We start from the raw sequence: 21043 nt of genomic DNA, 5'->3' as shown, positions 1-21043 counted from the left end.
CCTATCTGAGTGACATTGTGCTAGACGATAAGCTGTATCGTAGGCATAGGGCGATGACTAGCCTTCGGGGTCTTGGGCAAGAGATGCACAAATCGTGGCGCTGACAAACAGGTCCGGAAGACGGTCTTTGGGGTTCTTCATGCACAGAAGTACCTGCGAGATCAAGTATACTCACCCGGTCCAAACGGCCTCATTGACTCCGGGCGCCGTGACCGACTCTTTGGATATACTTCTAGACATGTGGTACCTACAGTAGGGTACGGAGTACGGAATTCTATTCTGTATGATTTAATAGGTAGCCGTTATCAGGTCTAAATGAGTTGTATACTCCGTACGGGTAGACTATTGGATTGACACGTGGATGAGTGCGAGGGATAAAGAGACAAACTGCTATGCAATGCCGTTTACAAGCCTTGTCCGTTTCTGCCGTGGTTTACGTCCTCTGGCAATCCTTGTACCATGCACAAGTACCCCATATTCCGTACCACATTGTGAGGCATGAATTTGCTCGTGTCTGCACTGTGCTGCAGACAAATGTCCTGTGAATAATAGTGCGACTCATTATTCGAGCATTTGTTCTTCTCCTTCCATGATCCCACTGTGGCTTCTGTGGCTTGACGCCGAGAACGCCATCATCATTGACTTTGTGGGTCTATTTGACATCGGATCGGCAGCCATTGACGCCGGTGGAGCGTCTGTATTTCCTGATGGAGAATGCTCTCAAGCCATCCGGAGAATCCAGTTCCAGCATGGTCTTATCATTGATCTTCCGCCAGGTAAGTCATTGGGTGTGTCTTCTTTGGAGCCATGATCATCTGGGAATCCGTCCAACCCAGCAGGTCCTGCAAACATTGTGTGAGCGCTCCATGCTGGGAACATATGCGAAACCTGCTTTTGTCCACCTCGAGACATGGCATTTAGTGTCAAGCTCTGGAGCCACGGGTGAAACAAGCTTTGTTAGGAACAATACCTGTAGGTGCTGGGACCGGCTTGGAGTGGCGAATTGCTATTTCAGGTGGACCAGCGCGGCATGGACTGACCGAGAGCCAGGAGTCGTCATGTCCCAGGGGTTAAATGGTTCAATGAAGAAAGGATCACGTCGGGCGTGCAATGCCCCTGGCCATTGGATGCCACCCCGTGGAAAAAGGGGCCGTCCTCCAATCGACATCCTGATCCGGTCAGCAAGCCAGACAAATCCAATTTCGTCCTGGGCAAATGGGAGCCAGGTTGCGGGGAGCTGGGTGGGCATATCAGGGTCACCATCATCTCGATTCTGTTACAAGGCCGAGACACCTCTGTGCTTGTTTGAGCTGGAGAGGAGTGCCCAGGATGAATGAGCCGTGAGACATGCAGAGACTTTCCTCCACCCCAGCGCCCATCATTTGCTACAAGTATCTGTGGCAAATCATCAATCAATTCCTTGCACGGACTTGGACGGAAGGACAGGATGGGGGTGTACTTGTAGCCACGAGGGAAAATATCATTGACAATACCGACCCAAGCAGGAGGGTTTGTTTCCCGGTCAGGAGTTCCTTCAGCTGGGAATGGCAGTAATACCAAGGGGTCACTCAGAATTCATTAATAATGATTTCTTGGACCGATTTCTGTTCTTTTTCTTCTCCTGCCTGCCGGCTTGACAGCACCCAGTAATTTCTCAGTCACTGTCGATAGTAAAATGAGCCGCTGGTAAATCATCACAGAAGCTACGGACCATGGACGTGCAGTGCACAGCCTCGACGAATCAGTCCCTCTCCGTGATGGCTCGATGGAGAAGGGACGCGTGTCGACTGCGCGATGTTGCGCCGGCAATGGCGGCAGAAGCACCATCGAAAACAGATCTGCAACAAGGCCGAGAACCAATAGATGGTACGAGGGACTTAGGCGACTTCAGGTGCCCCCAACGGGTGCTGTTGGGGCTGCCACGAGTGCGCCGTAGGGCCTGATGTGCTAACGGGAACGCCTACGAGCGGTGCGCCAGTGCCCCCCGGAACAGAACGTGGGAGGCGGGAATGGGCGAGACGGAGAGGCCCTGTGAGAACTGAATCTTGGGGACTTCTGTCCAGTGGTTCGAGGGCCCGAGGTGCCTGAAAGGGAGGAGGGGGAATGGCATCCAGGGGGGTGGTGTGCGCGGGACTCGTACTGGTCCGCAATAATGCCCACTCCGAAAGGAGACCATACCCCATGCATTGAGGGGAGAGAGGATACGACTACGACTGCGACCACCGCTCATCCCTTGAAATCTGTCCCCCCTTGATCTGAAGGCCGCGGTCGTTGTCAATCCTCCTGTAGAACTTGTCTGCACTTGATTTTTTTTGTTACGCTCTTGCGCCCCTTGTTTACCACCTTCGTTGTCCTTCGCCTTCGCATTCACCTTCGTGACATTCTTTTCCATATCCATAACATTTGTTGTCCTTCGTTCCTGCCTGCTTGTTGGGCAGTGACAGCTCGTTACTGTATCACCAGCCCCGTTGCTCACCTGGGGAAACAACATTCCTGCTATCAGGGATCTCAAGAACACCTGCACACCTCTTAGCCGCACGGGCGCGCGCTCTTGAAAGACTTCTTCTCTCTGTTTAACTACTTTTCTCGCACATTCTCATCGCCATGAAGGGCTTCTCGGCCGCTGCGACTGCTGTCGCTGGCGCTACACTTTTCTTCAAGGCCGCATATGCAGATGTAGACCCTATCGTCATTAAAGTACGATGCCAACCAACCCATTCTCCTGCAGACGGTGAGAGTGAACTGCGCTGAACTTTTCTCTACCTCCAGGGCTCCAAATTCTTCTATCAAACCAATGGAACACAATTGTGAGTACAGCTGTTGATGGGACTTCAGAGATTGTGGCTAACATGGTATACAGCTATATCAAAGGCGTTGCCTACCAGCGTGCGTTCCTCTCCTCGACTCCTTGCTGAAAATGCCATTGACAAGTGAAAAAGAGGATTACCTAGGCAATGGGACAACATCGAGCGGTAGTGACAACTATGTTGACCCTCTGGCCGATGCTTCGACATGCCAGCGAGACATCCCCTACCTCACCCAACTGGGGACCAACACCATTCGCGTCTATGCGGTCGACCCGACTCAAAACCATGACGATTGCATGAATATGCTTGCAGACGCCGGCATCTATGTCATTTCTGACTTGTCCTCCCCCGGCACCTCCATCAACCGTGACACTCCCACATGGAACGACGATCTGTATGCTCGCTATACCGCGGTCATTGACAACCTGGCACAATACAAGAATACCCTGGGTTTCTTCGCCGGCAATGAGGTGTCCAACAACAACACCAACACCGATGCCAGCGCCTTCGTCAAGGCTGCTGTCCGTGATATGAAGGCCTACATCAAGAGTCAGAACTACCGCCCCATAGGAGTGGGCTATGCTACCAACGATGATGCCGATATTCGTGTCAATCTGGCCAATTACTTCGACTGCGGAAATCCGACCGATGCCATTGATTTCTGGGGCTACAACATCTACTCGTGGTGCGGAAAGTCAAGTTACACGCAGTCTGGCTACGATCAACGCACCGAGGAATTCTCGACCTACAACGTCCCAGTCTTCTTCGCTGAGTACGGATGCAACACCGTTCAACCCCGCGTGTTCACCGAAGTCCAGGCATTGTATGGCCCTCAAATGAGCCCTGTCTGGTCGGGCGGCATTGTTTACATGTACTTCCAGGAGGCAAATGACTACGGTGAGCTAGGGAACCCTTTGATTTCGTTGACCTCATGCTAACGGCCAGTTAGGTCTGGTCACCGTTTCCGGCGATTCAGTGAGCACTCTAGCCGACTTCAACGCCTTGTCCAGCCAGATTGCACAAATCGATCCGACTGGCGTCAATGCCAACGACTACACTCCCACCAATACCGCCCCTGCTTCTTGCCCGACCGTGGGCGCGGATTGGCAAGCGTCGTCGAGCCTACCTCCTACCCCCAACGAAGAACTCTGCCAATGCATGTTCGACGCCTTGACCTGCCGACCGAACAACGTTGCCACCGACGATGTTGGTGACTTGTTTGGCATTGTTTGCGGCCTTGCCGATGGTGTCTGCGACGGTATTGCCGCCAACGCCACCACGGGCGACTATGGTGCCTATGGCATGTGCAATCCTCAGCAACAACTCGGGTGGGCGCTCAACAGCTACTACGAGCAACAAGCCGCCCAAGGAAACGGTGCGTCGGCCTGCGACTTCAGTGGATCTGCCACGACCGCGTCTCCTACCAGCCCGAGTGGAAGCTGCGCGACATTGATCAGCCAGGCTGGTAATGCAGGCACTGGCACAGTCACCTCGGCACCCAGCGGCACGGGTGGATCTGGATCGAGCTCGGGCTCCAGCTCTGGCTCTAGCTCTGGTTCCGGTTCTGGTGGCAGCGGCAGCACGTCCAACGCCGGTATCCCTGGAGCTTCCGCTCCCGGCCACATGGGCGCTCTGCAGCTCGTGGTTTACCTCACGATCGCTTTTGTTTCGGGAGCCGGTATGATTCTGTTGTAGGGGTCTGGAGGCGAGTGGAAGATGCGTGTAGTTACATTGGTTAACAGCGATTCGGGCTTGTTCATATGGGTTTGCAGGGTCCTACATAGTCACAGCTTGCCACTTACTTCGGTCATTGGCGATGTAATTGACGGCATCAGTGGAGTTTAGCGAGCACCCAATTCAGTTGGTCTAGGGAGTAATCCCAATGAAAGACAAAAACAATCGAAACATAGTCAAACAGCCCTATCTCGCCGTGTGCTACATGTCCTCTGTGCATCACAATGCGCAGCCTTGCGTGGATGGATGTAGTCGGATGATTGTCGGCTGAACATGGTCAGACCACTCGCCTAGTATGCAAGCTGATTCTCTTGAAGGGACGATAGAATATCTCTAGGGAACCGCTGGAATGATTTCAGAATCTTGGAACACTGGTCGTGACTATGGACAGTACAGGAATGCCTGAGGCGCACTCATAGAACCATCCAGGCTACAACCTGCGCTGTGCTGCCTGTTGGTGAAAGAACCCAGATGTCACAAACCTTAGCAGGTCCCCATCCTCTGACCACTCTCTCTGTTCTCTCCCGGCTTTGGTTCTTTTGAGCATCTTTGGCCCAAGGGGAGCAGAAGTGTGTGATTGTCAACACCGACCGACTTTGTCTCCTTTCCGGCCATCTCTGGTCAACTTCAGCATTCAATATCACACCTCTCAGCCCCCCCCCCCCCAAACACACACAAAAACAATTATTTCTCCGCTTTGGCCAGGGATAATCATGGCCAGTGCCACCACGTACGGCACCCGTGAGCTTTATGGAGGGGCGATAACGGTGGAATTGCCCGTGGAATTGATTGATTCAAGGTGAGTCTCTCTTAGACAGATTGCGTTGGTGCCATATCGAAAACTGCTTTGTGAGAGTCGGCTCCGGGCTGGGGCCAACGGCAACGTGGATAGATGATAGAAGACAGCGGAGCAGAGGGAGCGAGGCAAAGGGGCACTGAGGAAACCGGCCTGCTCGTATTCAGCATACGGGCTGGTCTCCTTTTTACTTCCCTTTTGGCACGGGGCATGCCATCATCTTTCCTTCGAGCAGGGCGCATGTCTACCCACCTGACTTTGTTCTCTACGGAGATTCTTGCGCGGACCGAGTAACAACTGATGATATTCGACAGCGACATCCGCCAGATCCCGGACCACCAAGAAGTCTTCCTCTCGCCGACGACGCTGACGTCTATCATCTTCGAGATCAACGACTACGTGCGGCCCGGCGGCGCCGCGAATCCCAGTCCCTCGCCGGGCCCGACAACCACCACCTCGACCACCACCGCGCCGGACGGGACGACCACGACCACGACCACGACGGCCGTCAGCCAGACCATCGTCAACGGAAGGGCCGCGGCCGCGACCTCCCAAACTCCACAGGGAGGGGAGGAGCTGGACGCCGAGGCCGCAAAGTACCACTTCACAGACGTGATCTCGCCGCCGGACACGCTGGCCTCGCCCCTGCCGAACCCGCAGCCCGTGCAGATGGTCGACCCCAGCCTGGCCGGCTACCCGGCGTACATGCTGGCGGGGAACATCAACAGCCACGAAATGGCGGCGCGTCGGACGACGGCACCAGCGCCCTCCTCCCAACAGCAGTCACAACCACGCCCCGACCCGACGTCGCTGGTGCACCAGCTCGCGCTGCTGGTGCGGCTCCCGCCCTACAACGCCGATGTGTGCGTGCGCGTCAACGTCCCCGTCAAGGAGTTCGTCGAGGCCGGCCAGCGCATGGGCTCGGCGTCCTCCGCCGGTGGCGGCAGCAGCGGCACCGAGGCCATGATCGCCCAGGAGGTCGGCCACGCGCGCGACATCCTGGCCCGCATCGTCGGCACCTTGGCCGTCCGGGACTGGAGCCTCTTCAACGCCTGAAGAAGGGGGATGGATCCGACAGGACACGACACGACATGACCCCCATGAATAAAATACCACGCGCGCCGTTTGGAATGTGTTTGGATGGAAGAAAGGTATGGTTATCACGGACCTCCACTCCCCAAGGAGGGAGGAAATGGGAACGGGAATGGGAATAAGAAAGGGAGAAGGACAAAACAGGTTGGTAGAGGCAACCAGATCAAGAGAGACACCACCCACTGTACTCTTTCACCATGCAATGGGATAGTCCACGTCCCGCGTATGTAGGTTAGTAGTAGCTACAGCAAATGCTCGACAGTAGCTACTTAGGTAGTCACATTAGATAGCGACAAATCCAAATCCAAAGAATCATAGACACAATGCTCACGCTTTGCGGGTCACCGACGATTCGTTCAACGCTTGCTGGGCAGGACAGAGAGAAGACAGGGTTAACCGAACGGGACTCGAAAGCTCACATTGAGCTCACATGATTTCTCACAGCTGTCTTGGTGGACATTCCTAGCATCAACGCCGCACTCTCGCTCATATCATATGCCTGGTACATATACAGCCCGGGGCGAAAGCACGATCCAATCCCTCGACTCCAAAAAGCCTCCTTCTGAGTATTTATGGACGTCGCTCGAACGACGTCGGACGGCAACGCGTCCTCCCAACACCTAATCCAACTCACAGTGACAAATCAATCGGTCAGTCGCTCAGCTCGATCGTCTCAATCATCCGGCCCAGCCCACTACTCCCGCTACTATTCGAGGTTGTGCTCTCGGCACTCTCTTCCCTCTTCAGGGCGGCGCCGTTGGTTGCTTTTGTTCCTTTCTTGACGGGACTCGCTCTAGGCTTTGGCCTCACCTGTACGAGTCTCCCTTTACACTTCCCACATCGATGTTTCTCGACATCAACACTCTTACTATGTCGCCCATATTCGGCTCCACATCCCTCCTCCTCGTCCAAGTTGAGAAGGTCCATCGCGGCAGACCTCTCCTTGCGGCCGACGCAGACCCAGAGATACTTGTGATTGATGGCGTAGCTGTGTTTGGTTGTGACTTGCACGTTCCTCCATGACTCAACATCGGTCGCTCGCAAATGTGATGTGACTCTCGCAGCCCACTCTTTGAAACTTGCACCATGGGGTTGATCGCGCACGTTACTGATCATAAAGTTCGTCAGATGGCAGAACTCGTGCGCGAGTGTGTTGACCAAACGGTCTTCGCAGTCGATGATCTTCTCGGCCAGTTCAATCGTCGCAAAATGTTGCACCTTCGCTCCTGGGCCAGTAAAGTCGTGCATGTTGTTGCCTTTGACGGGCGAACAAGAGGGCTTGGTGACAGTTCTTTTCCAGTTTGCTCGGCCAGCTGTTGAACGCAGCGTTTTGGACCAGATGATACGCACACCGCCGGTGCTGGACGACAGTCGGTCGAGTTGGGAATCGGCAACCTTTTCATCGAGCTCATGTAACAGGTCCCGTGCAAGTTGTTGTTTCTGAGAGTCGAAGGCCTTCTTCCGTGCTGCAGCAGCCCGTTTCTCTTCTGCTAACCGTTTCTTTTCTTCCTTCTGCGGGCTTTTGCTCGGTGATCGTAACTTGCGTGGTGACAAGCAAGGACTAGGCAGGGAATCAGAACTGTCCACAGATTTGTCTTCCTCCTCATCGCCTGAGTCCGACCACACTTGAAACCGACCGAGGAGACCTTTCCTTGGAGACGTTGCCGGTGCCTTCTTCGGAGAGTATTCATCATTCCAGTCGTTGATCACATTATGATCCCAGAACGCATCCATACTCTGGCGATGCGGCGAATGTGGGATCGCCTGTCGCTTGGAAGGGGATAGCAACTTTGAGGGTGACTTGAGTTTCGAAGGCGACCTGGGTGGTGTGGCAGGCGGTGTCTTGAAGCGGTCTTCCGTTCTGTCGATGGGCTTCTCTGGCACGCCTCCAGAGCTATCGTCAGAATCAGGGTCGACGAGCTGCTCCTTGGAGGGAATCATCAGGGCAGGCTCGGAGGCGGGCGGGGGGAGCTGAAGATGGGCATCGAAGTTCTTGAAAGGATTCGGGTCTTGGAAAGGATCCTCCGACGGGACGGTATAATGAGTTTGAGGTGAGAGTAAACTGGGTAGTGTCTTGACCTTGGTCTCCGGAGGAATGGTCGGGGACGAGGTGAGATCGATCACTTCAATTTCTCCTCTGTCCATGTTGGATTCCTTGCCATTCAGGGAGATATCTCTCAGGGCATTTGATAGTGTCTCTGCCGGATGGTTCTCCTTATCCGACCCCTCGTGATCGCCGAAGCTGAGGCGCCGCCGAGTTGGCGATCCACGGTGCAGTCTTCTTCGCGGGCGTGCTGGCGGGACTTTCATTTTTGGCCCTGTATAATCATTATCCGAACTTGACGCTGAAGATTCGTAGTAGCTCAGTTCCGCGTTGTCGTCGACAATGAAGCCGCTCAAATCGGTATCTTCGTCTTCTTCGTCACCTCTGCCTGAATCCTCGTCGTCATCGTTGCATCGAGCCTCCTTTAAGACGAATCTGCTCGCACGATTTGACGCCGACATCTTTTTCCGAGTGCTACCCTCTCTTAACCTTGTCGGACCCTCTCGCATTTGAGACATGGCTGGTTTCTCGGCCTTCTGAAGCCACGTGGGACCAGGATTTTTCGATGTATCCACCAACACATGTGACGGCACCCCGTCTTCCACAGCCAGCGCCTTCAGTGGAATCAGTAGTGAGTCTACGTGGGCCAATTTCAAACTTCGTTGGGGACTCGCTGGAGAGCGGCGATTGCTGGAGGTGACATGGGTCTCGGCAACAGTGAGATTTCGAGGGAGAAGCGGGATGTCTCTGAGGATGGACGGGTTTGTCTCTCCAGGCTTCGTGGCTTCTTTGCGACAACGGTTCTTGACTGGGAGCCGGGAGTTATTGGGTTCAGCTTTCTTGAATGAAGCCGGCACATCTCGTGGTCTCTTCTGGGGCGATATAGGCTCCCCAGCCAAGGGCTTCTTGCGTGGGGATCGTCGCAGTCCGGTATTCGTTCCGGTGGCCATTAACGGCTTGGGCGCGAAGATAGCGCTGAGGTCTGGAAGGTCGTCTTCGGACGAGTACGCACACATGGCTGCTGGTCTGCTCTGGTCTGCTTTAGTCGAAAGGGATGTTGTCGCCATCATTGGGTTTGGAAGGAAGTCGTTGTGGTGTTTACGGTTGTCCGCAACCGGACACGCTGCCACGGCAACGGAACAAAGTTCACGCCGCTTTAAATTTGCGATATCAAAATCAATCCCTCACTCGTACGAGGCTCGCGAGGAACTTTTATCTCCGTCATCCATCCCTCAGTCGACCCTGTGTCACTGGCTCATCCTTCTCAAGCTACCATCTTCTCCTCCACGAACTCTACCCCTCGTCTTCGGAAATCCAGCTTTGTGTTGTAGAATGGTCGTCTGGACCCCCGCACGATCGGTTGAAGGTTATCGTTGGGATTGGTGGGCGTCACCTTTCAGCTTGTTCAGCACGCTTATTCCGCGTATCCATGCGTTCAGTAGTGATCAGGCTTACCTTGAAAGTCTTGACTAGCCGCGCCACTGCCTTTTTCATTTCGATCATAGCCAGATTACGCCCAATGCAAATCCGCCGTCCGGTGCTGAAGCTGAGATCCGCGTGATCCATCCGCTTGACCTCCTCGTCGCTGAGCCCGATCCATCGCTCTGGTATGAATCGCTCAGGATCGGCCCCGAATACGTCAGCGTCTCTGCTCAATGCCGCCGTGCTAACTGAGACATCAGTGCCGCCAGGCACCCAAACGCCGTCGATCGTGGCCCCAGGATCCGGGACTGTCCGTTCCAGGATGCCCGAGCCAGATCTGTTCAGCCTAAGAGACTCCCGAATGACACCATCTAGGTAGGGAAGGCTCTGCACCTCAGAGAACTGCGGTAAGTCACTTAGCGATGCCGAGAGGATCTCCTTCTCCAGCTTCTCCATTTTGTCTGGATGCCGCAATAGGGTTACGAGGATGCTAGCCGTAGTCTGTCCAATAGTCTCGCTCCCGGCGTGCATCGTCGACACCAGGAAGCCTACTACGTCACTGGTCTTGATCAGCTCGGGGGCTCTTCGACTGGCCGCCAGATATTTTCCCAGGAGGTCGAGCTCGCTGTCCAAGTCCTTTTCTTCGCGCAATCTTTTCTGCAACCTCTGCGCGGCAAGGGCGCCCAGCATCGACGATTTCTCCATTCTTTGCATGATGGGGTTCTTGAACAGCCACCGTTCCAACGTTGGCATGGGTCCCCAGTATTGCTGGTGCGTGATGCGCTCGGCAGCGCCCGCGATCGTGTTTCCAAAGTCCTGTTGCTGGCTCAAGAAGGCTTGGTCCTCGGTCAAGGCGACGCGCGAAATGGTGTCAAAAGCCCAATACCCCAGCGTGGTGCCGATTGCGACGTCGGTTTTGGTATCGTCGAGGTATTTGACCAGCGAGGAGATTGTATGGTCGAGCTCCGACTCTTGTCGGAGGAAGGAATTGATGGTGAAATTGCCCAGCAGAAGACGTTTGACGGCACTCATTCGCTTCTCGTCGAGGATGCTGATGAAAGAGGTGATTTCACGGCCCCGGATCATGACTCGGAATGGGAGATAGAACGAGGACTAGTCAAAGTCGAATGAGCCTTTGCGGAAGGCCTGCTTGAGACGGTTTTTCGGAACGAGGTCAGCTCACCTTTGGCATGACATCAGTCGTCCTGTATATCACAGGAATCGCCGACGCCTTGCTGAAGATCAACCGGTTTGGCCCCAGCCTCACCACGGGCCCATATTTGAGGTGCAATTCCGTGGTGAGCTGAGCAAAGTTTGTGCCTGTCCAGAATCTATAGGTGAACCAAAAATCTGTCAACGCGGCAAGGAACGGGCCTGGGATGTGGCGGAGGCGAAGATAGCGCTTGAGGAAGAAAGCCACGACCAGCAACGACAAGGCAGAGGCTGCGAAAGCCAACGAATGGCTCAAGATGAGTTCTCCGGCGTGCATCATGTCGATCGGTGCTCTGAGATCAAAGCTGAGGTTTTCGTCTCTCGAGGCAGGCAGATGCCGTACCTGGTAGGGACTGTTGCATTGGTATATATACGCGAAGACATCTATTCTCTTCACCGGCCAGTATCAGACACAGGCTCCGGTTGACCAATTGCGGTCGCCCTCCATGACTTCCAGGTCAGGCAAACCATAAGCATGACAAGAGAGTCAGCGACCCTCACAATCAGCGGCCGCATTAGGGTGTGCACACACAGTATATATACAACAGCAAAACACCCGCTCCCCACATGGCACAACTCGAGATGACGACGTCTTTGGCTCGGCGAGCCTCCGAGAACGCAAGATGTTTTACCCTCCCCCACACACCGCTGACGGCCCCGTTATCATCGGAAGTGGAAGGTGTTGACCACGAGAATATCGCTTCGTGTCGAGGCTTGATTTCGCTCGGCGGTGAATAGGTCGTCCAGACGGAAGAAGTGGCGCCGGACAAGGCTGAGCAGCTCCATATCAGATAGGAGGAAGAAAGCAGTCATATCGCCCCGGTTGGTAAGGTGCTGGGGTGGCTTTGCTGCCCAAACATCCAGACACAAATATATAAGACAGACCAAGTGTCAAGGCATATTTGTACCAGTTATCAAGCCAAAATCTATCGTACACTATCGGCCCCTGCCGGCGAGCACCGACCAAGCAGACGTCAGTGCGGTTCGAGCTTCGAGGTCTGCCAGCTTATATACGGATCTCCCGGCATCTGTGCCATGGCTGGCCAAGGGCGGCGTGATCTTTTCTTCTGCTGAATCACTATCGATAACGCTGAACCAGCAATCAATGGGGGAAAAACTCAACTTCCCCAGCCAACAGTTCGACCCAGTGGCGTGAGTTGACCCTGAGATATCAACACGCCGCCCAGGGCGTGAAAGTTCACGCCAGACACGATCGGCCTAGAATGCCAGGTCACGCCACGTCTGCGTTTGAGCAACGTACCAATCGACGAGGTGAGAGGTAGCTGTGCATTGGACAAGCTCCTTCTCACCTCATATTCCCGCTTGATACCGGGTTTGATAAAAGGACCCTTTCGTCCTTTGCCTATCGTGCTACAAACACAACATTCACAACATACGTACATATATCCATCCATTCATCTCCGTCTCCATCTTCTACCTTCCGTTTTGCCAAAAAGTGTTTCCTATTTCCCTTCTGCCCTTTCTGTCCATCCATCCCCCATATTATAAAGGTTCTGAACCATGAAGCCCAGCCTGGTCACCCAACTCGCAAAGCCCCGGCTCACAGCCCTGACTGGGCTTGGGATCAGACGGTACACCGCCGGCCGCATAGCCCTGGCGCCGACGGCGCTGCACCGCGCAGAAAAGGCCGCGGACATCAAGGCGCACCCCGAGAGCGCGGCCACGCAGGAGAAGCTGCCGGACCAGAAAGGCAATCGGCACTGGACCGAGGAGAACGCCACCGTGAGCGAAGCCGATGTAAGTATTTTTCTCACCGTCGAGGGAGGGAGGGATTTTTCAAGAAACATGGAAAATCAAACCAAACCACGCACGCACGCACACCCCCCCCTTCCTCTCGCTTTCTTTCTTTTTATTCTCTTGGCTTGAGGGAAAGGGGGATTTGGGATACCATACAATCGAGGTGCCGTGCGCATCCCTAGGGGTTCTTGATTGGGCTGACGTAGTGCGCCTTGCCATCGTTTCCACAGGTCAAAGCCGATCGCGAAGCGCGGGAGGAGAAGCCGTCGGGCAAGGCCCAGGACAAGAAGGCGTGATGATCCAGCAGCCACGCTCCACGTCGATGAATGGCGGCATTTGGCATCCATGAGCCTGTTGGGCAAAAGCCGAGGCCTGGGCCGTCCACCTGCGGATCGACGGCATCCGCATCACCAAGTGATTTCTCTCTCATGAGTCGATGGCGATGAATATTCAGGGGCGGGCAAACGGAGGATCCATCGCCAGCCAAAAACGCGGGCTGATTGATTTCTTTTTCAAAATTCCGTCAGGGGTTAGGTTTACGGCTACTACCAAAATGTTGAATACAAAACACCCACGGTCTAAACTTGCTCGATTCCATGCTTGTGATCCGTCTTGTCATTGCTGATCCAATGTGTTGGCCGACATTCTAGCAACCCGATCTAGCTTCTCTATGTATCCAGGACCTTTGCCAGATCAACTTCTCTCTCCGCCTCAACACTAACGCGGGGACCAGTCGTCACGCAAACCAGTAGACCTCGCCCAGCACAATGGCACTGGACACGACGATCTGCATCAAGAGCGGCACCATGTTCACCCGGGCGAACTTCCACTGACTCACCCGCACGCCTTTGTGGGCGAGGAGGCCCCTCCACAGCAGCCCTGCGAGAGAGCCGGCGAAGGTGTAGCTGAACGCCCCGATGTTGCTCCCCATCGCCACGCTGTATATCGCCCCCGGCAAGACCCGCGGGTCGCGCTGCACGTTGTCGGAGCGCATGAACTGCGGATCTCGCAGGATCTCCACGAGGATGATGGTCGCCCCGATATTCGTCCCGGCCAATGGACACAGGAACGCGGCGCTGACGAAGCCGAAGAAAAACACGGTCGCGGCGGGGGATGTGCAGGCGCGGGCGAACCCGATTGCAAACACTCGGATCCAGCCGCGCTGTGAGAGCCCGCGGACGAGGATGAATTCGGCCATGGCGAAAGGCAGAAGCGGGATGGGGAGGAGTGAGACGGTATGCGCGGTGGAAGGGAAGCGAGAGGCCAGACCGCGGAGGAGAGAGGTAAGTGACGTGCGATCGCCCTTGGTGTTGGGTTTGGAGGCGGGCACGGAATTCTTTGATTGGTCCCTCCCAGAAAGGGAAGGAGAAAGTTGTCGAGATTCGGATTCGGTCGGCTGGCTACCGTGTTTGTTGCCTGTGTTGTCCTCGTCCTTTGCCGGTATCGGTGGCGATGGAGATGCGGACTCGGAGGACTTGGGTGATGGAAGCCCCCCGTCTTCCAGATCTGAAGGCTCGCGCACTTGGTCGCCCGCTGAGACATGGACTTGGACTGGCCTCGACCGCCTGTGATCAACTTCTGACATCTCTGCGGCGGAATCGCGTGATTGCTGCCGAACAATTTCTCGACCAACCTCCGGATGAAACCAGTCGTTTACAACATTGAACAGGAACGCCGACACACCAGCCGGCGCCGTCACCATCCAGACCTCCACCGCATGGCCCGGCACGAAACTCGTGCCGACAAGCACGGAGACTGTGACCAGCATCAGCGCACTAAGAAAGAAAGCACCTGGCCGGTCACGAAGTTTGCTCCACGGGTCCTCCGTCAATGGCGTCAGCGTCTTGGGGATCTTCTTCCAAAACATGCCGAGCAGAATCGGATAGTTCAAGGCCGCCGGGATCAAAGAGGGAAGGACCGTCCACTTGGTAAAGTCGGTCAAGTAGTTGAGCCCAAAACTGCCTGTGATCAGAATGTTGGTCGGATTACTGCTCACCAGCACGGCAGAGGCGGTGTTCGCAGCCATGAACTCCGCAAAAACCCATGCCGTCGGATCAAGGCCTGTATGCTGGCTCAGATATGCCAGAAACGGTGTGCCCGAGAGGATGAGCGGGTCATTGCCCACTATACATGCCGTGAGCAGAAAGAAGGCGTAAAGATAAGTGAAGAGCAAGCGGCCGGAGCTGCCACCGCGTTTGGAAACATAGAAGGCAGTAGCTTCGAGGGCACCGGTGCCGTCAAGGGCGATTGAGACGTAGGCGAGCGAGATGAAGAGAACAAGGACGTCGTAGGGTTTGACGGTCTCATCCCCGACGATACCAAGCCGGATGGTCGAGCCATGTATCGTAGTTGTCGCAAGGAGTAGAATGACGGCGATGACGGGGGCTGTCGTGAGAGACAAGTGAATGTGAAGTCGGCGATTGGACAGGGTTTCGAAGTCGCTGAGCCCGATGACTCTGGTGTTTAGAAGCGTTGAGAGCAGAAGCCGTTGGAGAGACGCCGGCAGCGGAATCCTGACGGGCCAGATGACGAAGGCAGAGACCACGCAGAAGACGGCCAGAATGAAGCCAGAGTGGCCGTTGAGAGAGTCCTGCTGGCCATTTGTGCCGGACATGCCCCTTTCAGGATGGTCAAAGGAGATCTCCAGGCGACGCTTGTCGCTCCCATGCTGACAAGATAGGGCGCGGAGGAGAGTGCGTCCATAGATAAAACGATGGGGGAGGGGTGGAACGGCTGAGGGCTCGGGATGCGCGCCGAGCATGACGTCGATAGTCCCGGGCTTGGCATCTCTTGGCAGGAAAAGCTCAGCCTCGCCGATGACATGTACATTGACAGCCTCACTTCTTCTACTTCTTCTATCTACACGCAACCTGACCTAGTCTCTGTTGCTCGTGCAACTGTGGTCTCTAGGGCTCGCCTCATGGGGATAACACACATCAGAACGTCCATTGAGTCTCGAGTAGCCGGTTGACGCAGTCTTGAGGATGCCGGTTTCGGCGATACCAGGGCATTGTTGGTTACCGCGTCTAGAATGTGTTTTTCCATCTGTCAACCCTTTCATGGTTCCGAATCGTCCCACAAAACCTTGTCCCATCATAGATGCCGCCGATTCTGCACCCAAACAAGGGTGTGTCCCCACGTGCAGAAGCAAACCCCTGGTGACCCTCAAAGCATCAATCTCGCCACGCTCCACCACAGTGAGTGGTCGAGGTGCTTCGAAAAGATAGTGGTCTTGAACGCGCCGAATATTGGAAGACAGCTTCCCAAATTTATTCAAGAGCCACCCCTCGAGCATGTGTTGAGGGAGATTGTAAACAGGAGTCATCTCCAAGTGACTCTCCCAGGTGTTGCTTCCACCTTGATTGATCTCTGTAAACTCCGCTCGCCACTGAGATGCAGGCGAATCCGCGGTGAGTGTACCTTGCAGGCTTCGGCCCAGGGAATCACGATTACTGGGCGGCTGCATCGAGTCGCTGGGTGTTTCTGATGTCTGGCGAATACGCTCTCTTCCACTCTCGTCAGAGTTTGACGATGAGGTCTGATTCTCGTGGAGAGGTGAACAGTGACCAGAGCTCAACGAGCTGATTTTCCACAAATTCACAGCACTGGTGATAGCCCCTACCGCGGAGACCCCAGCCTGAAGTACCTGCAGACCACTCACCTGTGATTGTCGATTTGCCGGTTCTAGGCTGGGATCAGGGACACACGGCCGCACTTCTTGCAAAACCGCCTGAATGAGCTGGTTTCGCTTGCTGACAGCTTCCACAATGTCGTTCATAGCCTTGTCGTGCTTGATCTTCATATCATCAATCGTATTCTGGCCGCTGCGCAGGCGCTCTTCTAGTTTCGTGAGAAGAGCAGACATATCTTGAAGGCGCGTCTGTGTGAGTCTTGCTTCCTCCTCGAAAGTTCGGTCCATGTTCGATATGATCGGGCCCAGGGTAGCCGTATGGCTTCTGACAGTGTCCGACAGCGTAGACAGAATCGCTGATCTCTCCTAATTCGAGGCTCATGGGCAAACACACGTGGGTGGGAAGGTCCGAGATTTTCTCCAGCACAACTTGGACATTCTCTCTGGACGACATTAGCTATGTGAACGTACACATTTTGGCAACTCACAACTCCTGGAGATGTAGCAACAGGTTGATTTCTCGAATAGGTCCGGCCGTCGCATTTTTCAATTGTTCCGTTTCTCCTTTCAGCTCTTTGACTGCCCACTTGACTTTTTTGACCGACGCAATGACAAGAGAGGCATCCTGGGTAGAGGAGAGGCCCTTCTCGTACTTTTGCAGATACCTTTCGAATCGATCGTATGCCTTGCCAATGGTTTCAACTTGACGTGCAATTTCGGCGGAGTACTTTGCGGTAGGTTGAGCATCCAAATATTCTTTGACATGCTCGAGTTGGTCAGCAAAGGATTGCAGCCACAGAATAGCGTCGCTGTACTGTGCTTTGGCTCCGTCGGCACTCTTGAACGCTGCTCCAATCTGCCTCAGAAGTTTGATGGACACCACGACGTCTCCCGCCGACCAGCCAAAAAGAGGAACGACCATGACCGAGACTAATAGGCAGAAGATGAAAGACCTGCGCTGAGCACTGGTCATTTACCAGGGAAGATTCGATCCGCGAAGCGAAGAGCGGGGTGGTGAGGCTGGTAAGGCTGGAACGTTGTGTTGGCTTGGCGATACAAGAGGAGTTCCATCGACGCCGAGCTCACATCGCGCCTCATGCGAGATTGATCGGGAGCAGAATCTTCTAACCAGCACATTGGCATTCCAGCATCAGGATATCCAAAATCTTGTCACTTCGAGCGAAAGTTATTCAAAGGGGGTTGGGAGTCACGGCATAGAACGATCGAAATATGCCTGGGACTTGGGCTCAGCACCTAGGTCGAACTGGTTTGGGTTATGACATCGGAGTCGACTTGTTTTCACCGTGGACATCGTTTCCGCCTCAAAACTACAGCCCGCGGGTGGACTATCGGTCAAGGCTCGCAGAAAAGCTTAAGAAGCGGCTCAAGGAGACCTATATGCTGCTAGCACATGTTGCCTCCCTCTCGGATGAGCGAAGTGGGCCAAGTCTGTTCCTTAAGACGATCAAGAGCCCGCTTAGCTGATAACCGTTTGGGTGTCGCACCGTGATTCCCAAAGTCTCACAAATGTGAGCAAGCTTGTCAGTTCCTCAGCTGCGTAAGAATTGCTTCACAATGTCGCCCCAAATATTGCTTTTCTTGTACTCCACTATTCCAGGTGCGTTACCCTTGCTCAGCCCTTCGATGGCGTTTGCTAGATCCTCTCCATAGCCTGCGGCTTTGATATCCGTCAGTGGGTAAAGATATGTTTTGATCGTGAAGACGACAGCTTTGGATCGGGGGAGCCGATATAGTGTTTGACTCTCGCTTCGTACAAAGGTCTATATGTGCAAGCACGGTCAGTTGTCCATCAATCTTGTATGTGGTGACCCTGAACACACCTTCTGGATATCAACCGGCGACTGCTCATCCTTGTATGGATGATGGCCCTCGGGCACGAACATGCGGCCGTCGTCGACGACAACCCACTAATTGTCTCCTGATTAGAAAGGCAACGGAAGAGGTGTGCCCACTCACATTTGCTCGTCTGACAACTTTGCCGATCTTCAGGAGGTCGATCCATCTGTCAAGCTTCTGCTCCAGGTGGGATTGGAATCCAGGAACCGCTCCATGGATGTCTCTGAGTTTCATATTAAGACGGCGTCTCGTGTTCGGGCCATTAGCAAAGCAGTTGACAAATGCCTGAAGGGTGTATCCATCGTTGTCGGGTGAAGGAAGCATCAGGAGCATGTCCTCATCGACAAGTGATCCAATCACCTCCAGCGCAGCCAGTGGAGAGCTCGGAGGCTGCAAAGAGTAGGACTGAAGCGTGACCAGGTTTTTGAGACAAGAACCCTCAGATGAGGATGTAGAGAGAATATGACGTCCGACTTCTTCTCCACCCTCAATCCGGAAGATAGTAGGGAATCGTTGTGGAAGGTAGTTATCCACGAGCCAAACGTATAATTCTCTTACAGCTGCTTCTGCACCAGGTTCACATCCGATCACGGAATCCTCGTTTTTCTGAATGACTCGGATGCGCTCGTTGATGTTGTCTAGGTATGTGCGGTCAATAGAAATGAGCTCAGAGATTGGAATCGTCTGCATGCCTGGAATCGTTAGAATTGCAGAATAGCTTGTGGGATCAATACCAAAGGACAGATTGTCAGCTTGTTGGTATGGATGAATGATGCTTCTTGGGGCGTCGTGCCATTTGAAGTCTGGCAGTGGTTCGATGATCTCACCGTGGAACGCTCCTTGTTCTGTTGGTAACGAGACGGGGTGGTCTGTCCCATCAGAGGGTAATGGTCGATGAACCTGTGAAGACATCTTACTAAGGTGAAATGTGGCGACTCATGAGATCTGTGTTGCAAGTACGCACAATTGTGAGGTCTGGTCACGACGCGCTCACTCACCTTCCAGAAAAAAGAGGAGATGTATCTGAGCATTGTGAGATGTGGAAGATGAATGCTGTATTGCTGAAACTTGTCGAATGTTGGCAACCAAGGGAAGGTTGCAGGGCATGCGGCCAGAAACAACCATATGCCACTAGGAAGGAGCAATCATTGCTGTACTAAGCCATGATTTTCGACAAGACTTGATTACAGCAAACGGGAACAGCAACAATCGTAGTTCTCCCCGCACCACCTGCCACCTGGTCATGCTCATGCAATCCTTGGAAGTGAGCGTCACCTCACCACCGCTGTTGTCAAACCATTGACCGTGTGAAACGGGTGCCGATCGTATCAAAGAATGTGCTCAGCCAGACTCTTGCGGCTCCAAACAGCGGCTGTTTTCGAAGAGTCAAGACCGAGCAAGACACGTGCAGCCAGAAGAGCTGGATTGCGCGGCGCTACCCAAAGACTGAGCACGTTGCAGCAAGCCCTGCCGGACAGTCTACAGTGGCTGGGCACCTGTGTGCACTCGGCGCGAGTTACTCGAGATACCTATTGGCTTTTCCACTAGGCAGCCCTCTTATCCATTAATTGCCCCATTGCCACCCTGGACAGCACACGGAAAACCAGGTAGGGGACAGGTCATGGACCGCCTCTAGCTTTACCAGTGCTGGCAACCGAATATTTATTCGTTCTTGTGAGAGCTTTCTGTATTTCTTGCTCGTTTAGCGGCGTCTCTGGGCAGCGCAGCATCTGCGATCAAATTTTCAATGCTAGCGAGCTGAAAGATTTCTGCCGGAGAGACAAGTGATGTTCAACTACACGACACTCCTACTCCACCTTGCTTTTCCTCAAAGAATTGTTGCCCGTTTTATGCACTCCGTCTGGTCAAGGTGTGAGCTTTATATTCAGCATGTTATCAATGTCCTGGAAGTGTGGAGGTCGGACACCAAGGAAAGAAGCGCGCTACCAAAAATGAAAATTCCGATCCATATGTGCAATTTAATCTCGAGCAGACAGACTTGTGGCCCCTTTACCTGTATGAGCGATGAAAACAGGCTCGACAGCTTTCTTTCGGGTTTCAGAGACCATGGCGCAGCCGAGAGTAGCATGTCTCGATCGGACCTGATGGTGTTAGTCTCTCTCTCGCTCGCTCGCCTGCAGAACATGTCATTGATACTCTGATATTGTAGCAGATCACCTTCGAGGCGCCGAGTCTGTCTTTCAGAACATTGGCCATATCTGTCATGTCTTGACGGACCCCTTCTTCCCCGAAGCGAGTTCCCAGCACCGTGGGATGATTGACGTACTCAAAGCCATATTCGTCGAATCTCAGCTGGTCAATGTAGCCTCTGACATCCTCGACTTGGACATTGTGCCAGACCCCCTCGATGTTCGAGGCCGATCCAGTTGGCACCTGAGATGAAGGAGCACACAAAAGCTGATAAGGCTTTTCAGTCTTGTACAGGTCAAGGTCAGCAAGGAATTCAAGAGCTGTATCGACAGTAAGTGGGCCGTGAGTCGCCATAGCTGAGTACTCTAGACGGATCGTGAGTAAGCTGAATCACAACCGTTCATCGAGCGTCGAGCTTGAACATATCCGAAGCATCTCGCAGAAGGCACACCCACGAAACCAGAGAGGCAAGGCGAGTTGAGCCGTGCTCACTGCAAATTACCGATCAGGCTGAGTATAATCAGAATCAATACGAACGC

General features: G+C 54.0%; 8 protein-coding genes across 8 annotated transcripts; 3 read left to right on the top strand and 5 right to left on the bottom strand.

Moving 5' to 3' along the window:
* The first annotated feature begins 1399 nt into the window (after window positions 1-1399).
* PV07_08226 (uncharacterized protein) lies at window positions 1400-5209 on the top strand. Its single transcript, XM_016395369.1, has 5 exons — window positions 1400-2697; window positions 2770-2807; window positions 2861-2886; window positions 2940-3704; window positions 3757-5209. Exons 1-5 carry the CDS (start codon window positions 2605-2607, stop codon window positions 4500-4502), a joined length of 1668 nt encoding a protein of 555 aa, XP_016248788.1. The 5' UTR covers window positions 1400-2604; the 3' UTR covers window positions 4503-5209.
* On the top strand, window positions 5196-6753 carry PV07_08225 (uncharacterized protein). Its single transcript, XM_016395368.1, has 2 exons — window positions 5196-5340; window positions 5652-6753. The coding sequence occupies exons 1-2, from the start codon at window positions 5255-5257 to the stop codon at window positions 6391-6393; spliced, it is 828 nt and encodes a 275-aa protein (XP_016248787.1). The 5' UTR covers window positions 5196-5254; the 3' UTR covers window positions 6394-6753.
* A 77-nt stretch (window positions 6754-6830) lies between these two features.
* On the bottom strand, window positions 6831-9525 carry PV07_08224 (uncharacterized protein). Its single transcript, XM_016395367.1, has one exon. It carries the CDS (start codon window positions 9487-9489, stop codon window positions 7081-7083), a length of 2409 nt encoding a protein of 802 aa, XP_016248786.1. The 5' UTR covers window positions 9490-9525; the 3' UTR covers window positions 6831-7080.
* Window positions 9526-9737: 212 nt separating this feature from the next.
* PV07_08223 (uncharacterized protein) lies at window positions 9738-11387 on the bottom strand (the record flags this gene model as incomplete). Its single annotated transcript, XM_016395366.1, has 3 exons — window positions 9738-9866; window positions 9929-11008; window positions 11079-11387. 3 exons carry the CDS (start codon window positions 11385-11387, stop codon window positions 9738-9740), a joined length of 1518 nt encoding a protein of 505 aa, XP_016248785.1.
* Window positions 11388-12460: 1073 nt separating this feature from the next.
* On the top strand, window positions 12461-13452 carry PV07_08222 (uncharacterized protein). The gene is made up of 2 exons (XM_016395365.1): window positions 12461-12865; window positions 13096-13452. Exons 1-2 carry the CDS (start codon window positions 12629-12631, stop codon window positions 13159-13161), a joined length of 303 nt encoding a protein of 100 aa, XP_016248784.1. The 5' UTR covers window positions 12461-12628; the 3' UTR covers window positions 13162-13452.
* PV07_08221 (uncharacterized protein) lies at window positions 13372-15559 on the bottom strand. Its single transcript, XM_016395364.1, has one exon. The coding sequence runs from the start codon at window positions 15477-15479 to the stop codon at window positions 13602-13604; it is 1878 nt and encodes a 625-aa protein (XP_016248783.1). The 5' UTR covers window positions 15480-15559; the 3' UTR covers window positions 13372-13601.
* A 1421-nt stretch (window positions 15560-16980) lies between these two features.
* Window positions 16981-17418, bottom strand: PV07_08220 (uncharacterized protein; the record flags this gene model as incomplete). The annotated part of the gene is made up of 1 exon (XM_016395363.1): window positions 16981-17418. The coding sequence occupies one exon, from the start codon at window positions 17416-17418 to the stop codon at window positions 16981-16983; it is 438 nt and encodes a 145-aa protein (XP_016248782.1).
* A 628-nt stretch (window positions 17419-18046) lies between these two features.
* Window positions 18047-19265, bottom strand: PV07_08219 (uncharacterized protein; the record flags this gene model as incomplete). Its single annotated transcript, XM_016395362.1, has 4 exons — window positions 18047-18277; window positions 18338-18424; window positions 18474-19045; window positions 19088-19265. 4 exons carry the CDS (start codon window positions 19263-19265, stop codon window positions 18047-18049), a joined length of 1068 nt encoding a protein of 355 aa, XP_016248781.1.
* Between the last annotated feature and the right edge of the window lie 1778 nt (window positions 19266-21043).

The sequence above is a fragment of the Cladophialophora immunda genome (assembly GCF_000835495.1).
Source record: "Cladophialophora immunda strain CBS 83496 unplaced genomic scaffold supercont1.4, whole genome shotgun sequence".
NCBI classification, from domain to species: domain Eukaryota; kingdom Fungi; phylum Ascomycota; class Eurotiomycetes; order Chaetothyriales; family Herpotrichiellaceae; genus Cladophialophora; species Cladophialophora immunda.
Note: the sequence above shows the minus strand (reverse complement) of the source record. Positions and strands in the feature narration are given on the sequence as shown.

What these genes read in the sequence shown, in the direction of transcription:
- PV07_08226 (XM_016395369.1), top strand. Translation starts at nt 2,605, where the DNA reads ATGAAGGGCTTCTCGGCCGCTGCGACTGCTGTCGCTGGCGCTACACTT. An exon ending in TAGACCCTATCGTCATTAAA is followed by an intron (nt 2,698 to 2,769) that starts GTACGATGCCAA and finishes CTCTACCTCCAG; the next exon opens with GGCTCCAAATTCTTCTATCA. An exon ending in CAAAGGCGTTGCCTACCAGC is followed by an intron (nt 2,887 to 2,939) that starts GTGCGTTCCTCT and finishes CAAGTGAAAAAG; the next exon opens with AGGATTACCTAGGCAATGGG.
- PV07_08225 (XM_016395368.1), top strand. Translation starts at nt 5,255, where the DNA reads ATGGCCAGTGCCACCACGTACGGCACCCGTGAGCTTTATGGAGGGGCG. An exon ending in GTGGAATTGATTGATTCAAG is followed by an intron (nt 5,341 to 5,651) that starts GTGAGTCTCTCT and finishes GATATTCGACAG; the next exon opens with CGACATCCGCCAGATCCCGG.
- PV07_08224 (XM_016395367.1), bottom strand. Translation starts at nt 9,489, where the DNA reads ATGTGTGCGTACTCGTCCGAAGACGACCTTCCAGACCTCAGCGCTATC.
- PV07_08222 (XM_016395365.1), top strand. Translation starts at nt 12,629, where the DNA reads ATGAAGCCCAGCCTGGTCACCCAACTCGCAAAGCCCCGGCTCACAGCC. An exon ending in CCACCGTGAGCGAAGCCGAT is followed by an intron (nt 12,866 to 13,095) that starts GTAAGTATTTTT and finishes TCGTTTCCACAG; the next exon opens with GTCAAAGCCGATCGCGAAGC.
- PV07_08221 (XM_016395364.1), bottom strand. Translation starts at nt 15,479, where the DNA reads ATGTCCGGCACAAATGGCCAGCAGGACTCTCTCAACGGCCACTCTGGC.